Source organism: Naumovozyma dairenensis, chromosome 4 (assembly GCF_000227115.2).
Source record: "Naumovozyma dairenensis CBS 421 chromosome 4, complete genome".
NCBI classification, from domain to species: domain Eukaryota; kingdom Fungi; phylum Ascomycota; class Saccharomycetes; order Saccharomycetales; family Saccharomycetaceae; genus Naumovozyma; species Naumovozyma dairenensis.
Genome location: NC_016482.1, coordinates 193530 through 220466, shown reverse-complemented (window position 1 = coordinate 220466; position 26937 = coordinate 193530). Strand labels below are relative to the sequence as shown.

Below are 26937 nucleotides of genomic sequence, written 5' to 3'. Positions count from 1 at the left end.
TGATCTTACTACTTGGACTTCAAAAAAGAAGGAAAAAATATTATAAGAATATAAACGGAGTTAGCTATTATATTCTACGAAGAAGATTTGACAATTCATTTTCCTGTGAACTTCTCTTGAAATTTCCCCGATCTCTCAAGTATCTCTACCGAGATTATTCTTCCCTCTTTTCTCTACACAACATTCCTTACCTTTTCTCTTAATATTCAGCGGGATCTCCGGATGCGCTAAGAATAAACTTGATTTGAATTACTTTGCTTCTTCATCTTTTTCTTACACATGTTGTCTCACAAGCTATATAAGTTCAATTTCCTTTGTAAAAAAACCATGTCAAAAAAAAAAATTTATAAAATTAAACTACATATAATCAGCTCTCTCCGTAAAACAAAAACTAAATATGAGGTTTCACCAGTTGTAAATTATAAATGTAACTTTTGATCTTTTCAATTGTTTGGTCTTGGTATGATTGCTATATTTTGGCATTGGCTGAGGCATTGTTCCTACAGGATGGCAATTTCCTACATTTTCATAATATTCTCCTTCACATAAGTTGTTCTTATTCTTTACTTAACTAAAATAAAGAACAAAACAACCTAAAGTAATAGTTTAACGGCTCTACCAACTTGAAACATAGACAGGAAAGCTCTGAAACATGGTACACGGTATCTACGTGAGTGTTTTCTTCTATAATTTTTCCAACATTCTTCGATTATTCTTTCTAAAAACAAATGCTTTTAGTTTCTATATAGTAGGTAAAGGCGCTACCTTATGAAATATTTTTTTTTTTCAGACGCTAAAGTTAGAATCTATAGAAGTACAATTTTCAATCTGATATGAAAAATTATATAAAACAAAGAAATACTTATCAGTACAATTAATGTCCAGTTGATATATCTTTTCAGCTAAATATTTAAGAAAGTATTGCAAAGAAAAGACTCTATATAATGGACTATGGTAATAACAACAATAACAACAACTTCTATTATGGTAACAATAACAATTTTAATAATGGATCTGTAAGACCGAACTTGCCTCAACCGACCTCATCGGGAACATTAAATAAAGGTACAGTATCTGATGAAGTACAGAACCCATCCACATATACTTCTTCACAGTATTCTCAATATCCAATAAATAATTTGAACAATAATAATGTTGTTTCTTATCAACAACTACCACAAATGCGAGCATATCAACCACGTCCACAACCTTTCCAAAACAATCAATATCATCCATATCATCCGAACTTACAAGGATTCCCTCCTACAGCTCCTCTTTCCCCCTTCCAACAAATGATACCCCCAATGGGGGCTCCATTCCAACCTCAGCCTCAACCTCAACCTCCACACTATATGAATGGTGATAATCAATGGAATCTCAATCAACCAGGTGATAATAGATTTAGGAATCGAAATGTAAGAACACGTACAAAAAGAGATGAACCAATAAACTATGATGAAGATGAAGATGATGCGAACAATAACAACGAGGAAGAACAATCAATATTGAATCAAGAAAATACAACTGTGGAAAAAATACAGAAACAAATGAAAAGAACTGAGCCCATAAGTTATGAAGATCCGATAACGTATAATAATACTATGGATAGCAATATTAATAGCAGTAGTAATAGAACAGATAAAGAAAATGCTATAGAAAGTAAGTCAAACCATAATCATATCGTTATCACAAACGACAATGGTAAGAATTTTGACCGTGTTTCATCTAGGGACAATAATAATAAGAAACGAGATTTGACAAACGAACATGGAGAGGGAACTAATACCATCATTACGGGAAAGAAACGTAAAACTGAAGAATCTGTACCGAAGGAAGGGCGAGAAAAGGTGACAGTATCAACGAACTTCATTCCTGTTATCTCCGGAAATATAAAGAAGAAAGTGGTGGTAACTAATCTAGGTAATGACAATGCTAACGATCGCAACAATGATTCTGATGGTGATGATGATGATGATTATGATGATTTAAAAGATGGGAAGAGCAATCCTACAACCATTCCTGGAACGTCAATTACTTTATTAACTGAAGAAGATATTGAAAAATGGAGAGAGGAAAGAAGGAAAATGTGGTTATTAAAGATTTCAAATAATAAAATAAAACATATGGCAAGTATGGGGATTAAAGAAGATGAATTGAAAAAACAGAAAAGTATTTTAAATGAATCAAAAAAAGATAATAGATTTATTCAAAGTATTCAAAATCAAGTTAATAGATTCCATCCTCAAGTTAATTTGAATATTAAGTTGGTACAAAGAGAAATGGCAAAGGATAATTTGAAATTACTAGAATTCATCAAAGAGTTGGGTGACTCAGGATTATTAGAATATGAATTATCTCAAGAAGAGAAAGATAAATTGTTTGGTGGTGATAAAGCTGATAATCAAAGAGGGTACAATAACAAGAATACACATTATAATAATAAAGATAATAATGCATTTAGAAATAATAAACGACCACTTCCTAGACAATCTAGGTATGATACTAAAACGGATAATAGTAATATGAAAGGAGAGCAATAATAAATACCTTAAAAAAAAGGAAACATTTCTCATTAGTAATATCTATAGGGCATTAGAACATTTTTCCGATTTACTTTTAAATATATAATTTTAAAAAGGCATTTAATACTACAGCATATTCAACCAAAAATCATCTTTTTTTATGTACTTATAAGCTAGCTAAAGGGTGTAACAATTATAAACTTTTCGAGATCAAATATCTAGTTCCCAATTGACTTACTGAACAATTGAGTGATTACGCCAGTAAATGTGGCTCCTAAAAAGGCACCCATTAAAGTCCCATGGTAAAATGCATTAGAGTCCTTATTTTGATCATTAGTGTCTTTAGTGGGTTTTAATTTCTCCTTTTTAATTTTTTATTATTACTACTACTACTACCATTCTTTTCTTTAGTAACTTTACTTATTTTCCAACGACCAGACACAATTTTTTTTCCAGTTTCGTTTTTCTTTGTGTCGAATCTTCTCGATGGTCTGTGCTTTTGAGTTTCCCCAGTCTCTGTACAATCTGTAAATGTTTCAATATCTTTTGATGTGATGTTCGTTGTAACAACCTCTTCGCTTGAACTTTCTTGTTTTTTTATATTCACTTGTTGTTTGTCTTCCGTTAGTTCTGGTAAATTTATAGCATCATCATTAGCATTCACTTTTTCTTCCTCACGAATAAGTATATTTTCTAGCTCAAGCATCTGTTCCTTTTGTTTGTTATTACTTGGTGTTGAACTTGAGCTGTAGACTGCAGTTGAATCCACATGTAGCATACTTGGTGTTTCTTCTTTTGTTTCAGACATTTCGATTAAGGTTTGTCGTAATATCAGTTTATAACTATTTATAGGTTATTTTTTTTTGCAGAATTTTTTGCAATGGTGGAGCGTTTTTTTCTTAACAAAAAAAGTTTGGTATATTGAAGACAAAAGTTGATTTGTTTCTTATATATTTCAATTGTTTAAAAATGATGATGATTTGTGTTTGTGTCATTGTTGTTTCAAATGTAGTTTCAAAAGGAGCGATTGATACACGCGGCGAAAAATAAAGGGATACAAGAAATATTCTATGGAAAAGTATTTCAAGACAACTCAACAATTTTATTAATGATATGAGGTATTTGAAAAATTGTCTAAAAACTATATCGTTATTATTATCACATTATTATACAATTACTAGATTCATTATTTTCCTTCAAATTTTTTACTTTTTTTTCTGGCCGCAGTTCATTTTGTTTTTTGTTATGCGATTTTGGTATTGATACATGACTTTTATTTGCTGTTTTCTGTTTGATTTTTCTCGAATTTTTTTTTCCTTCTGAGTATTACCGATGTGGTGGTCTTCATCTTCTTGCAATTGTTTCGCTAATAATTCATCATTTTCAATTTGATGAATTTCCTCTTCATTTAAAGTTCGCCTTGAGGTATCTTCTTCTTCTTCTTGTCCTTGTTCTTGTTCTTGTTCTTGTTCTTCTGTGAATTTTATTGGTTCAAACATTCCATCGCAGAAAATATCTTGAGAGCCATCTACTGATTTAATTTTTTGCCAAACAATGTTTTCACGTCTTTTGAACCCCAAGTCGGTAACTAATGAATATAATTCGTCGTTTGTCTTCCAAATTGTTGAAAAATGATCATTTCTAAATAAGATTGCGTATGATTCATTTTCTAAAATTGTTAATATATATTGTAATCCCAAATCTGTCAATTGTGTTGCTATTTTCATCTAAGATTATTTTGATCAAATTTGCTTTTTCCAATTGTTTCCTTCTTATTCGTTACATTCTTTATCTTTATCATCAGCATCATTTGTTTCTTCAATTTCCGATGCTTCAGTCAATATATTTTGAGCATCTTCATAAGAAAGATGGTAAATTGCAGGATATTTATCATGATCAATAACCCAACCATGAACTAATGGAATGCCGAACAATCTAAATATACTCAATTCTTTACTATCCTCGAAGGTTCCATCGAATCTTGGATTAATATTCAGTCCAGTATGTAATTGAGGCAACAAATGCAATAATTGATCCACATCATTTTGATAATCTTGATCCTCCAATGTATTTCCTTGTAATGCATTGTTAGCTAAGATTTGAATTAATTCTTCTAATGAGACTTTTCCATTCTTCACCTTTTTCTTCTTAATCCCATCCTCATTCTCAGTAGTAGTAGTAGTAGTAGTAGTAGTAGTAGTAGCAGCAGTAATGGGAATGGAATCTTTCGAAATCAATTTCTTCAATTCTTGTTTAGTAACTACACCAAGTGAAGATATTTCATTCGATGATAATACTAATAGATTAATTAAAGCTAATAATGCGCATGGTCCATTTTCATTTTGAAGTAATATCTTATGAGGTGTATCCCTAATCTTTATATTTTTCACATCAAATCTTATCGGTTTGCTTTTCGTATTTGTTGCTGGTAATGATGAAGTCATGTTGATAGAGTGAGATAGTATGTAGGTAGGTATGTATAGTAAACAGCGTGTGAATTACCAAAGCTCGACGCTTACGTAAGTGTATTAGGATATACAAGTTGTTGTATTAAAGGGTTACCATACATCGAGTATTCTTAATTATATAATCTTTTACTTTTAGGTATTTATCATTATTCTTATTTGTTTCCAATATATATTTCCAGCTTCCTAGTTACCTAGTTTGCTTCTAAAGAAACGCGTTATGAGGGAATATTATATATATACATATATATATATATGACGAGCGTTGTTGTTGTGTTGATAACTGAGGTAAACTAAGGTAAACTAAGGTAAGCTAAAGTGTAATGAATGGCCTGTATTGAAAGTAGTAAAAGCAATCGTAATGGTAGCTCTCACGGCCGCTGTAATATCTGATTTAATAACCAGTGGGAATCCTCGAATACGGGATGTAATTCTAACTAAAGGTTATATTATTTTTTGAAAAGCAATTGAAATTTATGTATGTATGGCAAGGAAGAGAATACGCATCGTGGTCGCCAACATTGCCACTACTGTTCTACGAGGTGGCTAATGAACGTCTCAAATCAAATCACGAGGATTAAAAATACCACTACTTTGATCCGTATACCTCTTCAAACATTATGTGACCAGTTTGAAGAATTACCCGTTTTTTTTGCAACATTCAATTCATTTATTCTAAATTTTTTATGGACTGAATTTAAGACTCATTTATCTATCATATCTCCTGTGCAAAGAGTGGAAAGACCACCGTACTCGACGGAATGCGACAGTACCAAACCAAACCAAACCAAACCGTGACTTGTTGTCGTTGTTGTTGTCGTCGTCGTTGTCATTCTCTCTATATATTCTGGTGTTGCCGTCTGAAATGATTTTCCGTGCCAGATCACTATATACGTCAACAACAACATTAACAACATTAATAACATGAACTATATGGAAAGCTACCACCAATTGGGCATCCATCTATCTATCTATCTATCCATCCATCCATCCATCCATCCATCCATCCATTTATTAGAATAAGAAGAGACAAGTGGAAAGGGATAATTCGAATAAGAATAAGAATAAGACTGTACCAGACTCATCATTAGTCTTTCATTAGTGTGACAATTGACAAAATAGATAGATAGATCGATAGATAGAAGTCTCATACAACCAATTATGGCATCTCCAAAGAAAAAAATGAAGATAATAATAACAATAATAACACAGGTAATGATGATAGATCAAATAGTAACAATAATACAAAGAAACTTCAAAAGATGGCTTCACCAACTACGAATAAACCTTCCACAGTAACGCCGACAAATCCAAAGACAAACCCAACAGTGATTTTAGCACTACCCAAGAGAGATGATTCCAATAAACAAAACTCATCTACTAAAAGTAAATCAAAGGGAACGGTAAATAGCGGCAATGGTGGCACACAACAACAATCTGACCCAAACAAAATGCAAGATGTCTTATTTTCAGCAGGTGTAGATATAAGAGAAGAAGAAGCATTATTACATTCTTCAATAAATCAATCGAAATCGAAAACTCCCTTAGATATAAAGATACCACCACATCCTCCATTCTTACATCCTGAACAAGTAAATAAATTCATGCAAAGAGTCATGTTGGAACAACAACATCATCAAATATTAATTAATCAACAAAATTATAAACAAAATCCAAAACAAAAGACTCCTGAAATTTTACAAATGATATCAGACGCTTGTGAAGACTATATGAAAGATATCATAACAAATACATTGGTCATATCACGACATAGAAGGAAAGCAATCAAAGTCAATACTGGGAGGCGAAGTGAAATATCCATGATCTTAAGAACAATGGCAATAAATGAGAAAAAGGAGGAAGAAAAACGTGTAAAGAAAAGAATAGCATTGGGTTTAGAAAAGGAAGATTTAGAAAATAAATTGGATTCAGAGGAAACATTACATAGAGCATCAAATGTGACTGCAGGGTTGAGAGCAGGTAGTAAGAAACAATATGGATGGTTAACCTCTTCTGTTAATAAACCAACTAATACCACTGTGAAATCTGCTGGGAAAGTCGCTGCAGAAATCGCTGCAAGAGGTGAATTAGGGTTGAAATTTAGAGAGGCAAGAGAAGAACCAGGTATTGTTATGAGAGATTTGTTATTTGCATTGGAAAATAGAAGAATTGGTGTTCATAATGTTATTTCTAAAGGTTATGCACGTATTAGAGATTGATCACTATTAAACTAAACATCAATGAGATTTGTTTAATCATACACATATATACATATATATATATATGTACATATTTATTTATTTTTATATCGAAAATAAAGATACGTTACTGATGAAGAATACTAGAAGAAACATAAAGGATAGAATCTATCCTGACTTTTTAGTTCAAAATTTTGATCTAATATAATAATAAGACTTAGAAGCAAAAACATATATAGCCATGAAAAAAAAAATTAAGAAAAAGACCATTAAAAAATAATATGTAACGTTATTATATACCCGAATCTCATAGCATGTTTAATACAATGTTGAAGATTGTGAAAATAAACATGAATGATTTAGAACTTTCCATGTTTATAGCACCGTTCCTCTTCGTAGCACTACTTTGAGTGGTAGACGAGGAACCAGAAGCAGAAGCAGCACTTGTTGCTTCAGCAGCCAAGGCAATTGATGCAGAAGATGAAAAGTCACTATTATTAATACCACTCACTGGTCTACTATCACGAGTACCATTCCAACAATAATTAGTGAAACATCTTTCACATTCAGATGGTAATGTTTCATTCAAACTTTGTTGTTTACGTCTCATGATGGCACAACCAACGCAACCAAGGAAATCTTCATCATCAGTAAAATTACCTCTTGTTGTAGCTTCAAACCCATTCTTAATCATGTTAAGACGTTCAGATGTGGAATAAGACATCTTAAATGTACTTTGGTTACTGTTGAATGAATATCTTGTGTTTGGAATATAAACAATTAAAGGTGGGACATAACTCAAATCAGTTAAATTTCTTGCATCACAACCGAAAAATGTTGGTTTTTTATTTAAACCTAAATTAATAAAAGTTTCCACATCTGGGACATATGGGAATGTCATACTTTCACCTTGAATACCAAATTGACGTTGATATGTGTTAACTAAGGAAGCACCATCTGGCCATGATTCATTTGTATCAGCAGAATTATCTAATGCAAAAATTACGTCTAGATTACGTTCCTCTTGTAATAATGGTACTAATGGGATATTTTGATTATCTTCACCACCGTCAACAAGGAATAAATCTTTGGATTCAACAATACTCTTAGAATGGTTTGAACCAATAAATTCAGCATCTTTAAATGGATTTGGTGAATAAATGGCAATATCATTATAATCTTCAGATAAATCTTTCAAGAAATGAGTTGCTAAATTTCTAATGAAAGATGGTAAACTTGTATTATTAATTTGTAGTAAGAATTGATTAAATAAAGTTGATGATGTACCCATAATGAATCCAGTGTTATCGAATCCAGCAACACATGTACCTTCATTGATTGGTTTACCATTTGATACATTGGTACCTAAATATTTCACATCAGTGAAACTGTTTAAAGTTGGATCCCATGAACCCATTTCAAATGGATTAAATTCGAAAACAGTAGCATTTAAATTAATAACTGTAGTACCTGGATATCTACCATCCGCAACAGAGATTGGGAATGGCATTTCACCATTCTTAAAGACATCAGCGTCTCTTATAGTGGACCAAGTGTAACCTACACCACCACGATAAAGAGACGGGAAGAAATTATAAGATAAAGCTCTACCCCAAACATCAGCCATAGAGATGTTAAATCCAGCATCTTGTTTGGCTTGAACCGCATCAGAGATATGATCCCATCTCTCCGCGGAAGATAAAATATTCCAACCACCAGAATTAATAATTGAATCTGAAATATCCCAAATGGAATCATCCACAGTCATATTATTAATAATGTCTTGTACTGAAGTCCAATTATTCCATGCAAGAGTACCAGTTAACCAGTTCCCACCTGAAAGACCAGCTAAATAAGTAGTACTTTGTAAAAGACCACCAAGACCATGCTCATTAGCACCTTCAGTTCTATTATCCATAGCAGACAACATACCAGCACCACTTAACATGGCACGATAACCACCACCTGAACATGCCACACCAATTTTTGGAATATTTGACGAATTTGACCCCTGAAATAATCTATCTAATAATGAATTGTCGGAAAAATTTGAAGTGGAACGTTGTAAGAATGATCTCAATGCATTCCTTGTATAGGAATCCCTTTTCTCCAACCAATCAATTTCAGATTGAGATAATTCATTAGCTTCTCTAATCAAATTGATGTTATCGTCACATGTCACATTTGCAGGGACATAACTATTTGATGGTGACCATGCTTCCACTTGGTTTAAAGAAATTACAGAAAGGACCAACAAATCCTGTAATTGCAATTTCATTGTAAATGAGTAAATTCAGTATATATTTTTATGGTTTTTCTCTCCTTCTTGTTATTGCTTGTTGTCTTTTCAGTATGGATTAAAAAATATGTAATATATCTAGCTGAGAAAAAACGGGATGAGGAGCACTACTGAAAAAAATAACAAATCTAGAATAAGTAACCAATTGAATTGACTACGAAAATATCCTCAAGGTATTTGAATTTCCTGTATAAACAATCGATGGGCAACTACGTACTAAAAATGAACAAATACATTTATGTATTCAAACCAACTATATAGTTCAAGGAACGATGCAATTCCAGGAACAGATCTTTATCTCGGCTTGAAATAATAATACTAATGACGATGTATTTTTTTCAGTTCTCCTTACGTAACTTTCCTTAACATACGTAAGTTTACTGCGCTTTCCTATTTACTTTTCGAATATTCAGGGTGGTGTCTCGCCCTATACCATCACACCAAATATTTCACGAACTCTTTTTCCTCAGACGAGGTATCTTGTGTTTTCACTAAGAAAATGATGTACCGAAAAATGCCTTTCCCACTAGAGACTGAAACAACTTTCAAACATATTCCAATGAAGGGCAATGGAACCAGGTGATAGAAATATATATTCACAATCAGATGTTTTCGGAAGGGGGGGGGGGGGCGGGCGCCAGGCGCGGTTGGAGATTCTATGTAGAGAAGGGTCTGTCCCTCCGACACGTGACTTAGACATAAGAAAAAGGCGCGGAAGGAAATAGGGTCTCCCCTTCCCAATGCCTGGTCTCCGCGGCTAATAATAACGTGAGGTTTATCGTTCCTTCAAGGCAGATCCTTTCTTCCCACGTGATTGGAGGTGATAGAGAGGAAGTTTATACAGAATGTCTGTTAACTTGGTTGCATGCGCGGTAAGCAAAACTAATGTTAACAATTGTTAACTCAAAGCTAAGGATCAATTTAAAGCATTGCCGCAGTTCAAGAAGGTATCAGGAAAAAAAAATGTCTACTTTTAAATAAGTAAAGTTACCAAAATCTGAGACTCGAAATTTTCAGACATAACATCCCTAATTTACATTGTACATACAAAACAAATTTTCCCTCAAGATAGCATCTAATGTTTGATTTTGCAACTCCACTCTCTATTATCTTCGGGGCTTTTTTTTTATACATATATGTAGACAATAAACATTACTGACAAGTGTATTTGAAACCATCAAGTAACAACACCAGTTTCCAAGCATACTTACTAGTAACATGATGCCCTCACTCTTACGAGTGAATAGAAACTATGTGTGTCAGACGGGTACTAGTCCAAGCACAAGAATTGTTAGGAATAAAGTTTCTGATATGATTTTTTTGCGTATAGCTAGCTAGTAGCTATTTAAGAGTAGAGATGTAGAAAGTCTTAATTAAGCGAACAAATCACAAACTTTGGGTGTTACGCCTTTTTTTTGAAAAATCTCAAAGTGGCCCAAGAAGTGGCCCAAAAATGGCCCACTTGGGTACTACAATTGCACTGGGAAACGCTTACATAATGGAAATGAATGGTAATCAAATGGGGAGCAGAATATGTATGTTACATAATGAAATTTCGAGGGGGGAAATGGAACCCGAATCTGAGTCGGATGAGTCGGAGTCGGAGTCGGAGTCGGATTGGGCGATCCGAATGCAAACACGAATACAAGCGCGAATGGAATTCGGTTTTAATCGTTGTAGTCTATCTAAATAAGGTTTTTGAACAAATGTCACAAGTGTCAACAATATTAAATTCCTATACTCGTAGGGACTCACAGCTTGTAGTTACGGTTTATGATAGGAAAGCAGAGGTTTATAATAATTGTGGGGGGGCCCTCTTTTTACCCCTAACTTGACTTGTTACGTTATTATCTTTCAAATGTTTTTATCAAAAGTATAAATAGGAAAAGATATATTTGAAACCAAACCGTTCATAGTTAAATGCGATGTAGAAAAATAATTCTCTATTAAATTAATAATTTTAGCATACAATTTTGCCTCGATACAATTTACACCAATAAATAAAAAAGAAAATGTCAGTATTCATCTCCGGTGCTACAGGGTTTATTGCACAACACATCGTTGCTCAGTTATTAGAAAATGACTTCAAAGTCATTGGTTCTGTGAGATCTCAAGAAAAAGCTGACAAATTATTAAAACAATTCAATAACAACGAAAATCTTACTTTAGAAATCGTCAAAGATATTTCATTGCCAAACGCATTCCATGAAGTTTTTGCAAAATATAAAGGTAAAATCAAGTACGTACTACATACATCATCTCCTTTCTTTTTCGACAGTGATGATTATGAGAAAGACTTATTAATTCCTGCATTAAATGGTACTGAAAACATTCTGAACGCCATTCTAGACCATGCTGCTGATACAGTTGAACGTGTCGTCATCACTTCCAGTGAAGCTGCCATGATCGATATTACGAGATATTTTGACCCTACTTTCTTTTATGATGAGAATTCTTGGAACCCAACTTCTCATGAAGAGGCATTAATTAATGGTGTCCACGCATACACTGCCTCTAAGAAATTTGCTGAAAAATATGCATGGGACTTCATTGAAGAACATAAGAATCAAATCAAATTTGCATTGACTACTGTTAACCCTTGTAATGTTTTCGGACCACAACAATTTGATGAAAATGTTACTTCACCAATGAATACCTCATGTGAAATTATTAACAAGTTAGTACATTCTTCTGTGGATACAAAAGTTGATCGAACTACAATGGGGAAATTTATTGACGTCCGTGATGTTGCCAAGGCACATTTGTTAGCTTTGCAAAATGATAATTTAATTGGAGAAAGATTATTACTAATATCAAGTGGGTTTGATGAACAAAGTATCTTAGATATTATAAATGATGATTTCCCAGCTTTGAAAGGTAAAATACGTGTCGGAAACCCAGGGACAGGCGCGCTTCAAAATTGGAAAGGCTCTATCCATGATAACTCGAAGACAAGGAAATTATTACGTTTCGAGTTTTTACCATTGAAGAAAAGTGTTGACGATACAGTTTCTCAAATCCTAAGACATGAAGAGAAATTATGAAGTTTTTTTCTTTTGGTACTAACAGTTTCTTTTCTTCAGATCTCTTGGACAGCGTTTTTTTGTAGTGTATTTATGATTGGAACTACCCAATTTAATTTCTCTTATATACTCTATAAAAGATATGATAACAGGATACACTTCTATTTATTCTAAAATTGGGACGATTGTATATATGATCACTTACTCCTGCAGCCTATTCATTTCCTTAACGGCACGAAGAGTTGGTTCATCTGATCTGAAACAGACGCCGTAAAGTACCTGCCTGTAAAGTCATATGAAAGAATATTAGCCGATAGAATTCATCAAAGAATAGGCAGCTCACCTAAATTGTCCCCAATTATAGTTGAGAATAAATCTATATTGGATTCAAGTAATTGATCTAAAGTACCTTCCTCATGAAATGAAGGGTATGGAATATTTGATACAGATAATAGTTTATCATAAACATCAGCAGTTTGAAGTTTATGTTCTACAGTTTTTAACAAATTGCCATTAAAACTTGATAAAGAAATCGGATTCTCTGTATAGTAATTTATAACATTTTGATCTTCCTTACCTAACCCCCACTTTAATTTTATTTTATCTAATATCTTAATAGGTATATCATTAGTCTTGAGAATTTTTCTCCAAAATTCATTGGTTGTTTTGGTTAAGATATTATGTTCCAACAAATAATAAACATAATTACCCATTAACATAACTTGATATATTCCAAATAAAAAATCATCGTACCTTTCTAAAGTAGAATGTATGATAGAATAAACGTGACCCCTTATATGCTCTAAAGTAGAAGATAATATTGTAATTTCTGAAACAGCATTAGTGCTGTTTGATGACTCTTGAAAGAACATATAAGTTGATGGTTCATTTTTCTTAACCATATCAAGTTTATATGAAACTCTTAATAAGTAACTTAGTTGAATACTAATGATCTTGATTGAAATATATGCAACTGATTTATTCAAAAAATATTCATGACTAGCTGATATAGATGAAGAAAAACTGCCTCTTAAATAGTTTATTGTTAAAGTAGCCACTTCTAAATAAGCATCCAATCCACGAGGAAAAAAAAATAGATAAAATCTTTCATATTTTTCCCAATTATTTGAACATTTTTTTTCAAAATATATTGCTAAACAATTGAATATATTCATTAAACTTGAGAAAAAGATCATATTTATTTTCAAAATGATTGTCCTTTCGATCATTTCAATGTCAAATCTTGCATTTTTCCATTGAAGTCCCCCAATAATGGTGTAGCTCTCAATTTCTGCTAGCTTTGATAAAGGAAACTTTCTGAAAGTAAATTTCTTTAGACGTTCTAGTGATTCCATTATTTTACTGAGGTCCTGCTCTTGAGAATTTGAAGTACAGTCCAACATCACGTTATTCAGAAGTATATGGAAATGGTATACACTATCGTGAATCTCGAATAATTGTCTATCAAAAGTAGATGCTGAATGGAAATGTTCCATAAATGATGGTATTATTTGTTGATTTTTGCCTAAAAAATTACTTAAATATCTGTGGTTAACTTCGTTGCAACCACCATCAGCTGATAAAAATTCGAGGATGAGAGATTGGAGCCCAATCCATAGTTTCCTCCGAAACATAAAGAATCTATAATTTGATTCTGTTCTATTAGAATATCGGGTAAATTGTGATGGTTCCTCGTATAATCCCAAAGTATAGGACAATTCTGTTAAACATTTCAACGTTAAAATTTGGTCATGTGCAATATGCATATCAGGATTTGCTGGATCCAAGAATTCAGCTACAAAGACATATAACGAACAACATAGAATGTTTTCAGTTGTGAATTTGAACCCATTTAGCAGAAATAACAACTTCTTCGATATAGTTAATAATTTCTTTGAAAGTATTGTATTGTTTTCTCTTGGTGTATTATAATCAGTATAATTCAGGTTTGGGTTATTTAATGTGATGGAGAGGATTAAAAGAAATAAAGTTAATATTTCTAGGTTAAACCTAATATTTTCTTGAAAGACATTTATCTTATAGCGAGAAGAACCAAGAACTTCAGTGTATATTTTCGATAAATTTTGATCGAACAATTCAATTTCAATAAATGGATAATATGGATATATATTTTCATAAAAATCTTTCAATAACTTGTCAATTGTTGGTTTACTAACTAATAAACTCTCTATGTCTTCCACTATTTGTTTAACCACTGCCATTAAAGAAGGATGCATTCTATCTTCGATTGTATACATTGTGTTAAAATATTCTAATGGTATTTGACTGTTTAAGTAACTATTCGTTTTATCGACCCATTTAACAACAGCATCTTCAATAAACATTAATGGGCTAATATCTTCAAGTGTTTTAAATGGACTCTTAGAGAGTGCTTCAGGGTTCTTGGATTCGTCTAAGATGAATTCCAACCGGCTTTGTAAATCTGCCAATGTTGTACCATGGATTGAAGGGCAAAATAACCTCAAATATGGATCGTATTGTGCAATACTATGCGTTCCATATGGAAAGTCAACGAATGTCTGATAACCATGAGTGAGATACATATCTTTTGGATTCCACAGATGTAATTTCTCATCGAATTGAAGGGTATTGCTGTTGTTGGGTTTTTCATTGTGAAATTCATCATTGTTTTCTAGAGAACCATCAGTGGAGATCCCACTGGTGACTGAGAGTTCCTTGTTGCCATGATTAGTCATGGTCTCTTCAGGTGTAGGTGATTCGTAGACGCAATCTCTACCGATTCTTCTGCATCTAGAGCAACTAGGGCGTTCACGGTCACATCTTAATTTTTGGTTCTTGCAAGTGATGCATACGTGGCTACGTCTCTGACGCCTTAGAGACTTTTGTTGCAATGACATTTTGTACTGGTGAGTTCCTTCAATTGCATGGCGGGACTTCATGAATATTGTTCTATAGATGTATATGTATATATATATTATTTCAAATGTTCGTGTGCTGAACACGATCTAGAAATGTGTTTAAGTGTGATTGTACAGCCAAACACTAAAACGATTTTGAGATTTTACCATATTTTAAAGCAACATATGGATAATCACTCTAGTGAATAAAAAGTTAATGGACCAGATTGTATTGCAAAGCGGCTTATCTTTTGCTTGAATATATATGTCTTAAAATAAAGATTATGTTATTATATGCAATATGTTTTTTATAGTCTATAATTTATAAATAGAATGGAATTGTTCTTGCAAGAGAGTAGTTGTAGACGGCAATGGTTCATTCACTGGAATCTGATTGTACCAAGTTATTTTCATAATGTTCTTCATCTTCCTCTCTTCCATATATCTTAGGATCTTGAGTATCCAAATCTTCCAGATCCTTATCAAAACTGAAATCAGAAAAAATGTAGTCTTCTGCTATACTATTATTGATATTCGTTGTTGCGTTATTGGTATTATTTGAATATGGATTTGGAATATCTTGAAGTTGCATATCCACATCCTCATCAGTAACATTGTTATTATTACTAGTAGGATCGGATGCATAAAGTCGTTGTTCGTAAATAGATAATTGCTTCAAAATATATTTTTCAGGATATTCGAAATCACCTTTATTCATAGAAGTTTGTAAATAACTTTTTGTTTTTTGAATATGTTGAATGACTTGATTTCTTTCTATATCACCTCGAGATCCATTTGATATCAAGGGATTGAATTTTGACGATAAATCATCAGCAAGGACCATATGACATAACGAATAGATGAACCAAACTTCAGAATCTTCCATGAATGGTGGGATCAAAACCATTTCAGAAATTTTTTCAATCAAGTCTAATAAATTATTTCTATCAATGTTGATATCTATATCTAATTCGGATGAAGACCCATCTTCCAGAGATTCGTTTGAATTATTATTTCCAGATATTATTTTCTTTGTACTATATTGAATTAATGATTTCCATAACCATGTCAAAGTATATTTAGGTGTATGAGTTCTTGAACCACTTTTAAAGACAGGGTCCATTCTGTAGTTAATTCCTTGAATGAAATTCAATCTTGAAGAATAAACGCTATTCATCCAATTCAAGAAATCTAACGTTTTAGTAGGAGACTTCTCAGAAAGGATCCTAACTCCTATGCCCCAAATGGATCTGATATCTAATTTTTTTATTCTTATTAATAAGGTGAATATTCGGTAGGCAATATCCCAATTTTCTCTAGATACATTCAAATAGAGAAGGGTGGTCAATTTTTCAATGTGTTGTAAAGAGAAATTTTCAATAGTGACCAAAGGTGTAACTAATTCAAGTCCCTCAGACATAGCTTCAAAACATAGTTTATTTATCTTTGAAGCATGTAATAATGGAACAGTTATTTTCCTTTTCGCTTGTTTTTCAATTTTTTTCAATTTCGTATATGTGATCATAGATTTATTAATCGGTACCCTTTTCAAATTATTAGTTTGCCATATTTCAAAAGTTTCTTGTGGTTTTTCATATTTTTTGAAAAATTTACGTTCTTCATTCTCATGGATATGATGAGCAGACTCATGATGATCACTCATTTCATCCTCCACGTCGACGTCTTCTTCTTCTTCTTCGTCGTCATCGTCGTCGTCCAGATCCGTGTCTGAATAAGCTTCGCCTATGACACTTTTCCATCTTCTCCTTAGCCGTTTCCTTTTTATCAAGTCATCGCTCGTTGTAGCGTCATCATCATCATGACTTTCAGTAGCTGAACTCTCTGGTGTCGGGAGTATTCCATTATTATTATTATTATTATTATGACGATTTTGAGTTCTATTATATTTTTTGGAAAGTTGATTTATATAGGTGTAACGAATCTTCCTCTCTGTAGCAGTTCTTTTATTATTATATATTATTGGTAATTCGAACATATCTTTTGCATATCCTCCTGCAAAGTGGGTGGAAAAGTGGTGGTGCTGGGTTTATGGGAATAGGGAAGATGAGATGAGAATGGATGCTCTAATTAGTAGTTACCTTCTGCCCTGTTTTTGTTTCTAAAGTAAGTGATGAGATGAGTTAATCTGTTGAGATTTTTTTTTTTCAATGTTTACCTTTTTCAGTTTCTTTATTTTTCAGTTTAAAGAAAAAGTCTCGGTCGACAGCGGCTGCTGCCGCGCTGCCCTTTGCAGTTGGCTTTCCCCTTCTAGACGGAGCGTAGGTACGTAGGGGCGGCGGCAAAGAATAATGCAAACTGGAGTTTCAAGTTACTTTTAGCCGCTAAGCTGAACTTGCTGAACTTGCTGAACTTGCTGAACTTGCTGAAGTTAGACAAGGGAAGTTGCGCTTCACACATACAGAGAGGAGTGTCACAGCTGTGTTATTGTTTGAGTAAATTTGTCTGAAATAACTAAATAATTCATGTTTGCTGGAGAAGTAGTTTCAGAAAGTTCAAAAGCGTGTACATTCTAGACAGTAATTAATCTTCGCTATATATGATTCTAGTTATTATAGACAGGTAAGGTATTCAATACGATTTGGAGTTCAAGGTTAACAAACAGACACTCTTTCTTTATTATAGTCTTTAACAATAATTCATTGGATGAGAAAGTAACACATAATCTTTCGGAATTAGAGCAAATATTCTTGGACGGGCGATTCTTGTAGCCTGGTTCGACCACTTAAACTGTGGTGTGGAGTATATGAACTGGACAAGGGAAAAAAACCCTGAAGATTAGAAAGATACCACCCTTCTTTAATACATAAAATACGTAATGACAAAGGCAAATAGCCAATCAAGCTTGTACAGTATCAAATAACCACTTAAGTAACCAATAAAGACAACAAAAGTGCTATGATAACCCTCATATAGAAGAACAGAAAAGATTGCCTCTGAGTCTAATGTTACATCCGAACAAATCTATCTTAAGTATTTATTTTCTGTCTGATTTATACCAAATTTTTAATTTTGAAGAAAATTTAAAAATGAGGTATTAAATAATCAAAAGTAAACAAAGCATGAGCTTTTTGAATGACGTAAAGAATTTATTGAAGGATTTGTTGCAAGTATTAATGGGCCTTATTTTATCGCTTCCTACATTGCAATATCCTTATATATAAAAGAACACGTCTTCTTATAATTATATAATCCAATATTATTTATTTTATATTTTTCTCTCCTAGAGAGGGGGTGATGAACAGTTACTACTGACTGTAATATCCGGTGCAACTGAATAGGTACCTTTTATTCATCGCGGGGCTATGTATAATTCGTCGTTCCAATTCTAAGTGCAATAGTATTTTTATCAATAATACCTATCTTGTAAACTTCATTAAAGAGATACTAGAAGTTTACAGCTGTAATTTGTCCACGTTTATACTAATTTTTCTCTCCTTGAGATACAAGGTAAAAATTTCATATTCCCTTCCCCGAACTCGACAATCTTCAAAACCAACATCAATAGATCTTCTTCTTTTATAGTATGTATTATTTACTTCATATAGATGTCTATATATTATGGTTTTTCTGCCTATTTACAAGATATCAATAATATATAGTTCTGTGAGTTTGATATGTTTTTTACAAGGAGATCAGAAGTTATGCATTGGCCTTTTTTTTGTTTGCCTGTTTCTCATTACATCATACCAGGCATTCCACCTGGCATTCCACCTGGCATACCACCAGCTGGAGCTGGAGGTTCAGGAGCATCAACAATAGCCACTTCAGTGGTAGCCAATAAAGAAGCGACACCGGAAGCATCGACTAAACCAGATCTAACAACCTTAAATGGATCAATGATACCAGAAGCTAACATATCAGTATATTCACCCTTCGCAGCATCATAACCCTTGGCAAAATCTTCACCATACTCATCGGTTAATTTACCAACAATCACAGATCCTTCTTCACCGGCATTTTCAATAATTTGTTTAGCTGGTCTTGTAATGGCCTTTCTAATAATATCAACACCCAATTTTTGATCAAAGTTTTCAACTTCAATATCATCTAAAATTCTTGAAGCCTTAACTAATGCAGTACCACCACCTGGTAAGATACCTTCTTCAACAGCAGCTCTGGTAGCGTTTAATGCATCGTCGTAACGATCTTTCTTTTCACCAACTTCAACTTCGGAAGAACCACCGACTCTGATGACAGCAACACCACCAGATAATTTAGCTAAACGTTCTTGTAATTTTTCCTTTTCATATGAGTTTGTCGTGGTAATATCAATGGAATTTTTAATTTGTTCAATTCTTTCTTGAATATTTTCCTTGGAACCATTACCATTTAGAATAACAGTGTCTTCCTTTGTAATGGTAATAGAATCACATGAACCTAAATGTTCAATGGTACATTGGTCAGGTTTCAAATCCAATTCCTCAGTGAAAACTGTACTACCAGTTAAAATAGCAATATCACCAAGAACATTCTTTCTGTTGTCACCGAAACCTGGAGCCTTGACAGCACATACTTTAACTTGACCTCTCAATTTGTTTAAAATACAGGCAGCAAGAGCTTCACCATCAATATCTTCAGCAATAATCAATAATGGTCTTCTACTCTGGTTAGATAATTCTAAGGCTGGTAAAATATCTTGAATAGATGATAACTTCTTTTCACTTAATAATAACAAAGGTTTTTCAAATTCGACTTTACCTGATTTAGCATCAGTAATGAAATAAGGAGAGATAAACCCACGATCGAATCTCATACCTTCAGTGACCTCCAATTCATCTTCCATGGTTCTACCTTCTCTAATAGTAATAACACCTTCTTTCCCAACTTTTTCCATAGCGGAAGCTAATAATTTCCCAACATGAACATCACCATTAGCTGAAATAGTTGCCACTTGAGCAATTTCTTCAGAAGTAGTAATTTCTTTCTTCTTTTCACTCAAGTATTTGATAACTTTCTCGACAGCTAATTGAGAACCTTTCCTTAAATCCATTGGATTACAACCTGCAGCGACATTCTTGACAGATTCGCTAAATATAGCTCTACCTAAGACAGTGGCAGAAGTAGTACCATCACCAGCAGCTTCATTAGTCTTTGAAGCGACTTCTTGCAACAATTTAGCACCCATATTTTCGAATTTATCTTCCAAGACAATAGATTTAGCAACGGTAACACCATCCTTAGTGATCTTTGGAGCGCCGAATGGTTGTTCAATTAGGACATTTCTACCCTTTGGACCAAGAGTAGTAGAAACTGCATCTGCTAAAGTTTCTACACCTTTTAATAATGCGGCTCTTCCTTCAACACCGAATTTAAGTACTTTGAATGATGAATATGAACGGGCGATTGTAGACGAGGATTGTAAACTCCTGGAAAGAGTCAAAGATTGACGTAAAGTGGCGGCTGTTGATCTCAACATGATTTTGAGTATGATTGATAATCTGTAGATATTGTTCTGCTTTCTAAAAAAAGAAAGAGTTCAAAATTGGTGTAGTTGACTATTGCAAGTGAATCAACCAATATGCTATTGAATCTTATATGTCCTCTAGTGACTAAGGCAAGACGGTGTGCTTTGTGAACCTTTCACCTTTCCATGGAATCTTTTAGAAAAATCGAGTGTTTTCCTTCACGATCAATTGACTATAATGTTTTTACAAAGGAGGGTAATGAATTAAACCCTGACACTCTCAATATAGGGTTGTAAACAAATACCCTTTACATATATTATTTACCCTAGCAAACCCTAAAGCAAAAAGTTAGGTTAATTTTCGAAACCCTTAACAGATGGTTAGGGTTAGTATAATGAAACTTGTAAACAAAAACAAATAAACAAAATAAAACAAAATAAAACAAAATAAATCAAAACAATGATCTGTCTCATGATTTACATGACATCCATCAAGTCAATTCTTTCGAAAGCAGTAACAAAATACCCCTAATAAGATACCCACCCAAACAAGAATAACCTATACAACTACTCAAATTCATACTTGAAGGCTCTGAAAGAACATACTTTATCTCAATTATCATTTTTGTCTATTTTTTATCTGAGGCAAACCTCGACATTCTATCGGATATTGTTTTTATTATAGCATTAATATACAATGGTTGAAGTTCCTTCTTCAAATATATCATTATCATCAATAAATTCAACTTTGTCAGCTACATCAAGACAGAATAACAGTCGAAGAATTCCCCAAGAACAACAAAAACAATCCCGACGAGATCCAAAAGAAGGTGAACAAGAGGAGGAAGAATTAAACATCACAGTTGCCGTACGTTGTAGAGGCCGTAATGAAAGAGAGATTAAACTGAAAAGTTCAGTAATTGTCACCGTTCCAGATATCAATGGATCCAACGAAGTATCAATTAACACCACCGATGATGTAGGTATTACAGCTCAAATGAATTCAAAAACTTATACAGTGGACAAAGTATTTGGTCCCTCTGCAAATCAACAATTGATATTTGATGAAGTAGCGGAGCCTTTGTTTCTGGATTTTATCAAGGGTTATAATTGTACCGTGCTGGTTTATGGGATGACTTCTACTGGGAAAACTTATACTATGACTGGGGATGAAAAGTTATATAATGGTGAACTGAGTGAATCAGCTGGGATAATACCAAGGATTTTATTTAAGTTGTTTGATACTTTGGAAATGAATCAGGAAGATTATGTTGTTAAATGTTCATTTATTGAATTGTACAATGAAGATTTAAAAGATTTATTAAATGACAATAACAACTCTATAAATAATAGTAAGAGTAACATTAACAAATTAAGGATATTTGATTCATCAACAGCATCGAATGTGAACGTTCCAGGTTCAAATGCAAGTAGTAGAGCTAATTCACGTAATAATTCCCCTCGATTAAACCCATCCACTTCTAACGTTGGTACCACAAATAATAATTATCTTAGAAGAAAATTGAAAAGTTCACGATATAGTAACCCAGAGAATAGTAATATTTTTACTTCTAATGCTTCATCATCTGTGAAAAATATGACAAAAAACTCATTTTTATCTAACTCCAAAAACCAAACTTCAAATCTAAACACAAATTCAAATACGAGAACTAATCCGCCAAAATTACCTACATCATCATTAGAGACTCCACCACAAGATGATAACAATAATGGGATATATATCCAGAATTTACAAGAATTTCACATCAGTAACGCAAAAGAAGGATTAGCATTGCTTCAAAAAGGTCTCAAGTACAGACAAGTGGCCTCCACTAAAATGAATGATTTTTCAAGTAGATCACATACAATATTTACAATAACACTCTATAAGGAACATCAAGGAACTCTATTTCGATTATCCAAAATGAATCTAGTAGATCTTGCGGGATCTGAAAACATAAATAGATCAGGTGCCATAAACCAACGTGCTAAAGAAACAGGATCCATTAATCAAAGTCTTTTAACTTTAGGTAGAGTAATAAATTCCTTGGCTGATAGAAATAATCATATACCATTTAGAGAGTCCAAATTGACTAGGTTATTACAAGATTCATTAGGTGGGAATACAAAGACAGCTTTAATTGCCACCATCTCACCTGCAAAAGTAACTTCTGAAGAAACTTGTAGTACTCTAGAATATGCATCAAAGGCCAAAAATATCAAGAATAAACCTCAGTTAGGATCAATTATTTCAAAGGATATTTTATTGAAAAATATTACAACGGAATTATCCCAAGTTAAATCAGATCTGCTGTCAACGAAATCAAAAGAAGGGATTTACATGAGTCAAGAACATTACCAAAAATTAATGAATGAATTAGATAACCATAAAACTGAAGCAGATGAATCTAAAAGAATCATTGAAAGACTATCATCTCAAAATGCATTATTATTAAAAGATAAAAGAACCTCAAATGAAGTTAATGAGTTACAAAGGATCAAATTATCTAAATTCCAAGATTCAATAAATATGTTACAGGAAAAAATTGAAATACAGAATGGGAAAGAACAAATGTTGGTGTCGAGCGTTTCTAAGTTACAAACAAGTTGCGATACTTTCAAGAAAATGATAGAGAATTACGAATGTCAGCAAATTGATGTAAAGAGTAAGATTGAACAAATTCTGGAAGACGATCTATTATCCCTTCGAAATCTACTACAAGATCATCAAAACAAAATAAAAACACTCAACTCTGGTACCGATTTTGATATTGGTTCAAACCTAGATATGATTCAAAACGAAGTGATAAAAATGTTAGGAACTACCCAAGAAAAAGCTGAGAAAACATACAAACAGTTTATTGAAGGCTTCCTAAAACAAACGCCAGAGAATTTTAAAAAGATAGGAGAAGATATTAACGATATCAACATAAAGATTCAAAATCATCACGCAGCTGTTGCTCAAAATCTATCAGATATTAGTGAAGAGTACAATAATTTAAAGCAATATTTAAATGAAAATTTATTCCAAAATAACCATGAAGACCTTATAAACGCACACATTAATAGTACATCTCAAACCCTTACGAACTCAGCGGATGTATTATTCAACACTTTCAAGGATATGATGAATAAACATTTAGAATCCAATAGGAATTTGATGTTGAATAGCTTTAAAGCAGCTACTGATGAAGTTATAAATAAAGAAATGGAACTATTTATTCCAAGGAAAAAGAAATGGGAAGAGTCAATCGATTTAATAAACCAGTGTGATTCTCTCAATAATGGGTTCCAAAAAGAGGTGACGGACGGCCTATCTTATACACGGAGTAAAATAACTGCATCCATCAATCAAATGTATGACAACTCTACCCGTCTAAAAACAGAGATGTCTGCCGATAATGGTGGATATAATTCGATTAATACAAAAAATGTGGTAGAAGATAATCAGATAATCAGAACACAATTCAATGAGCTGGCACGCAAAAATAGTATATTTCAGGATAATGTTGAAAATTCACTGAAATGTGCAGTTGCTTCAGTAAATAACTTAAATCACCTGGAAGACTCAATAAAGATGGCAGTTAGAGATACCCGAATAAAAGGCGGACCAACGGAAGGAGAAGTAGGAGTTCCTTTCAAGAAAGAAAATGGAAAAGAAGGTCCCACCAAACCAGGTCTACAGCCTTTACAACCGACGAATGAAATATTCTTAAATTCACAACAAGACCAACAACACACTACAAACGGTCATGGCAATTATATTAATAAGGACAATGATAATATTAATCACAAATCCAACAATAGTGGTAATGTAACAATAATAAAACACTCCAAGAAAAGACAATTGGAAAAAATAGATGAAAAAAACGTGTCTAATAAAAAAATAACCTCCAATAAAGGGTAATTAAGTATGAATGAATATATGAAACTACTACTATATATATACCACTATGTAATTGAATAAAAACTAAAAGAAAAACTATTCAAACCTCTTTTCTTTTTCTTTTGCCCTTGCGGGAGGTTCAAATTAACAGTTGATAACTTTATAATCACCAAACTCGCTTAACCATTCTTCGATTTGTGAACGAGGTCTCCCTAATTTAACACAAATTTTATCCATATTGTCCATATTAGAAATTGAATCTAGTAAAATATTCCTCTGTTTTAATGTTAACTGACTCTTACTTTTATCATCGTTGTCACTTGATGTGGCAGAGTGATCATTTTCGTCGTTCTGGAAGGCGATTTTATCAGAAAATGAAACTTTTGAATGATTTTTCCCTTTCTCCAACTTTTCATAAAATGATTTCATTAATTTATCTCTGGTATCACGTACGCCACTAGAAGGTACATGAGAACCTAAACCAGGAAATCTAGAGATAGGCCCCTTTTGTGTGTGTTGTTTTGAATCTACTGATGATGATATCCCAGATGACGACACAAATGGAGATGTCGATTTTGCCGATTCGGGAGCTGATACAACCGGAGTGATCACTATTGGATATGAATGACATCTATAAATAAGGCCTTTAATTATACCAAATTTAATAAATTTCCTTATATCAATGTTATTTTCTATTATTGTTGTATAGTTTAATTTATACCAATTTTTCAAATCAGTTCTTTGGTTTAATGAACGATACAATTCGAAAAGACTCATTTTGGTGGGCAAATGTGCAGTTGATATGAGATTTGAATTTGATGGGTCATTACTTGAATTTAATGACGTTTCAGATTGTTTTCTATCATCTGCGGAAAAACTGCTACGCCCATTATTGCTCGTAATTGATGAACCAAATGATGGTGTCTTTTCATGTCGATTATGATGATGACGATAAGCTGATGACGACTGTACAGATGTTTCAGTTTCGATATGGAATGGTAATCTTGTTAACTTAGAGCCCAATGGGAGTACTACATAATTTTGACATAATGTTGCCATGTTGGGGTCTGTAAGGAATGTGCTAATCAAACTTGTAGTTGAATATGTGTTTGAAAATTGGAAAATATCAGTTATTATAACACAGTTATAATATATTAAATGTTTAATACACTCAATGACTAACATAGGTGATGAATTACTTAATTTCGATATTTTAGAGATATCGTTTATTCCATTAATAAATGGAATAAGTTTAAGCATTGTTGGATCCCAATTCACGTCAGTGATCTTTGTCAAATCTACTAACGACATTGGCACATCTTCTATTGATAACGAGTTCGCTGGAGGAGGTTTCAAAAGTGGGAAAATCTTAATGTCGACGTTATTACCATCGTCTATGGGTATAAGACATTCTGAATAGTTATTCAAATCTTGATAAATTCTCATGATTAAATCCTGTACTGATATTCTAGAATTATTATTCAGATATTGCTCAATAGTATTGTAGTTGTTATCATTTTCATTTCCATTTGAATTTGAATTTGAATTTGAATTTGAATTTGAATTTTCCTCGAGTATGCGATTTGAATTGCTACGTTGCTGCCTTGTGCTGAAGATAGTATTTTCTTTTTTCATTAACTTCTTGTTTCTCTTACCGTCATTATCATTATTCGTCGGTATGATTAAAGTTGGTTGATAAGGAGTATAATCAGACTTAAAATAGATAGGATCATTCTCCGCTTTTGATAAAATTTGGTTTTGTTCTTCCAATACTTTGAACATCTTACCCAATCTAGCAATAGCAGGCTCATAAGGTGAAGTTTCACAATCATATGGAAACACGAAAACAAAATTGAAACTGAAAAAATTTCTAGCATAAAAATCAGAGTTAATGGTAATTGGATATGATACTATTCTATAATTTGCATATTTAAAAGTTAACAATTTATTACACAATTGCTTCTTCGGTATGATATAGTTTTTAATTGCGTCAAAATGGATATCAGAAGCTGCGAGATTACTTGGGGGAAATTCATACCTCACTTTGGTACCCTCTGTAGGGTGGAAAATGGAATAGAAAATGGTATGAATGGGCATAAACCCTTCAAAATGGTTTATACTGTTGAGGTTTGAAATGTTATGCATGTTCAACGGACCGGTCCTTTTATGTAATTTCAAAAGTACTAACTACCGACAAGAGCTTAGATAGACTGAAGAGAATCATATAAAAAACCTCAATA

General features: G+C 32.9%; 12 protein-coding genes across 12 annotated transcripts; 4 read left to right on the top strand and 8 right to left on the bottom strand.

Moving 5' to 3' along the window:
• Positions 1-944: 944 nt before the first annotated feature.
• On the top strand, positions 945-2540 carry RSA1 (Rsa1p; the record flags this gene model as incomplete). Its single annotated transcript, XM_003669606.1, has 1 exon — positions 945-2540. One exon carries the CDS (start codon positions 945-947, stop codon positions 2538-2540), a length of 1596 nt encoding a protein of 531 aa, XP_003669654.1.
• A 334-nt stretch (positions 2541-2874) lies between these two features.
• NDAI0D00960 (uncharacterized protein) lies at positions 2875-3330 on the bottom strand (the record flags this gene model as incomplete). The annotated part of the gene is made up of 1 exon (XM_003669605.1): positions 2875-3330. One exon carries the CDS (start codon positions 3328-3330, stop codon positions 2875-2877), a length of 456 nt encoding a protein of 151 aa, XP_003669653.1.
• Positions 3331-3727: 397 nt separating this feature from the next.
• NDAI0D00950 (uncharacterized protein) lies at positions 3728-4249 on the bottom strand (the record flags this gene model as incomplete). Its single annotated transcript, XM_003669604.1, has 1 exon — positions 3728-4249. One exon carries the CDS (start codon positions 4247-4249, stop codon positions 3728-3730), a length of 522 nt encoding a protein of 173 aa, XP_003669652.1.
• A 45-nt stretch (positions 4250-4294) lies between these two features.
• NDAI0D00940 (MINDY family deubiquitinase) lies at positions 4295-4966 on the bottom strand (the record flags this gene model as incomplete). Its single annotated transcript, XM_003669603.1, has 1 exon — positions 4295-4966. The coding sequence occupies one exon, from the start codon at positions 4964-4966 to the stop codon at positions 4295-4297; it is 672 nt and encodes a 223-aa protein (XP_003669651.1).
• Positions 4967-6249: 1283 nt separating this feature from the next.
• On the top strand, positions 6250-7206 carry TAF4 (Taf4p; the record flags this gene model as incomplete). The annotated part of the gene is made up of 1 exon (XM_003669602.1): positions 6250-7206. The coding sequence occupies one exon, from the start codon at positions 6250-6252 to the stop codon at positions 7204-7206; it is 957 nt and encodes a 318-aa protein (XP_003669650.1).
• Positions 7207-7492: 286 nt separating this feature from the next.
• NDAI0D00920 (lysophospholipase family protein) lies at positions 7493-9463 on the bottom strand (the record flags this gene model as incomplete). The annotated part of the gene is made up of 1 exon (XM_003669601.1): positions 7493-9463. One exon carries the CDS (start codon positions 9461-9463, stop codon positions 7493-7495), a length of 1971 nt encoding a protein of 656 aa, XP_003669649.1.
• A 2033-nt stretch (positions 9464-11496) lies between these two features.
• Positions 11497-12528, top strand: NDAI0D00910 (SDR family oxidoreductase; the record flags this gene model as incomplete). Its single annotated transcript, XM_003669600.1, has 1 exon — positions 11497-12528. One exon carries the CDS (start codon positions 11497-11499, stop codon positions 12526-12528), a length of 1032 nt encoding a protein of 343 aa, XP_003669648.1.
• A 302-nt stretch (positions 12529-12830) lies between these two features.
• Positions 12831-15428, bottom strand: NDAI0D00900 (uncharacterized protein; the record flags this gene model as incomplete). The annotated part of the gene is made up of 1 exon (XM_003669599.1): positions 12831-15428. One exon carries the CDS (start codon positions 15426-15428, stop codon positions 12831-12833), a length of 2598 nt encoding a protein of 865 aa, XP_003669647.1.
• A 334-nt stretch (positions 15429-15762) lies between these two features.
• On the bottom strand, positions 15763-17382 carry RRN11 (Rrn11p; the record flags this gene model as incomplete). The annotated part of the gene is made up of 1 exon (XM_003669598.1): positions 15763-17382. One exon carries the CDS (start codon positions 17380-17382, stop codon positions 15763-15765), a length of 1620 nt encoding a protein of 539 aa, XP_003669646.1.
• Positions 17383-19083: 1701 nt separating this feature from the next.
• On the bottom strand, positions 19084-20823 carry HSP60 (chaperone ATPase HSP60; the record flags this gene model as incomplete). The annotated part of the gene is made up of 1 exon (XM_003669597.1): positions 19084-20823. The coding sequence occupies one exon, from the start codon at positions 20821-20823 to the stop codon at positions 19084-19086; it is 1740 nt and encodes a 579-aa protein (XP_003669645.1).
• Positions 20824-21508: 685 nt separating this feature from the next.
• Positions 21509-24718, top strand: CIN8 (kinesin motor protein CIN8; the record flags this gene model as incomplete). Its single annotated transcript, XM_003669596.1, has 1 exon — positions 21509-24718. One exon carries the CDS (start codon positions 21509-21511, stop codon positions 24716-24718), a length of 3210 nt encoding a protein of 1069 aa, XP_003669644.1.
• Positions 24719-24841: 123 nt separating this feature from the next.
• Positions 24842-26842, bottom strand: NPR2 (nitrogen permease regulating protein NPR2; the record flags this gene model as incomplete). The annotated part of the gene is made up of 1 exon (XM_003669595.1): positions 24842-26842. The coding sequence occupies one exon, from the start codon at positions 26840-26842 to the stop codon at positions 24842-24844; it is 2001 nt and encodes a 666-aa protein (XP_003669643.1).
• Positions 26843-26937: the final 95 nt, after the last annotated feature.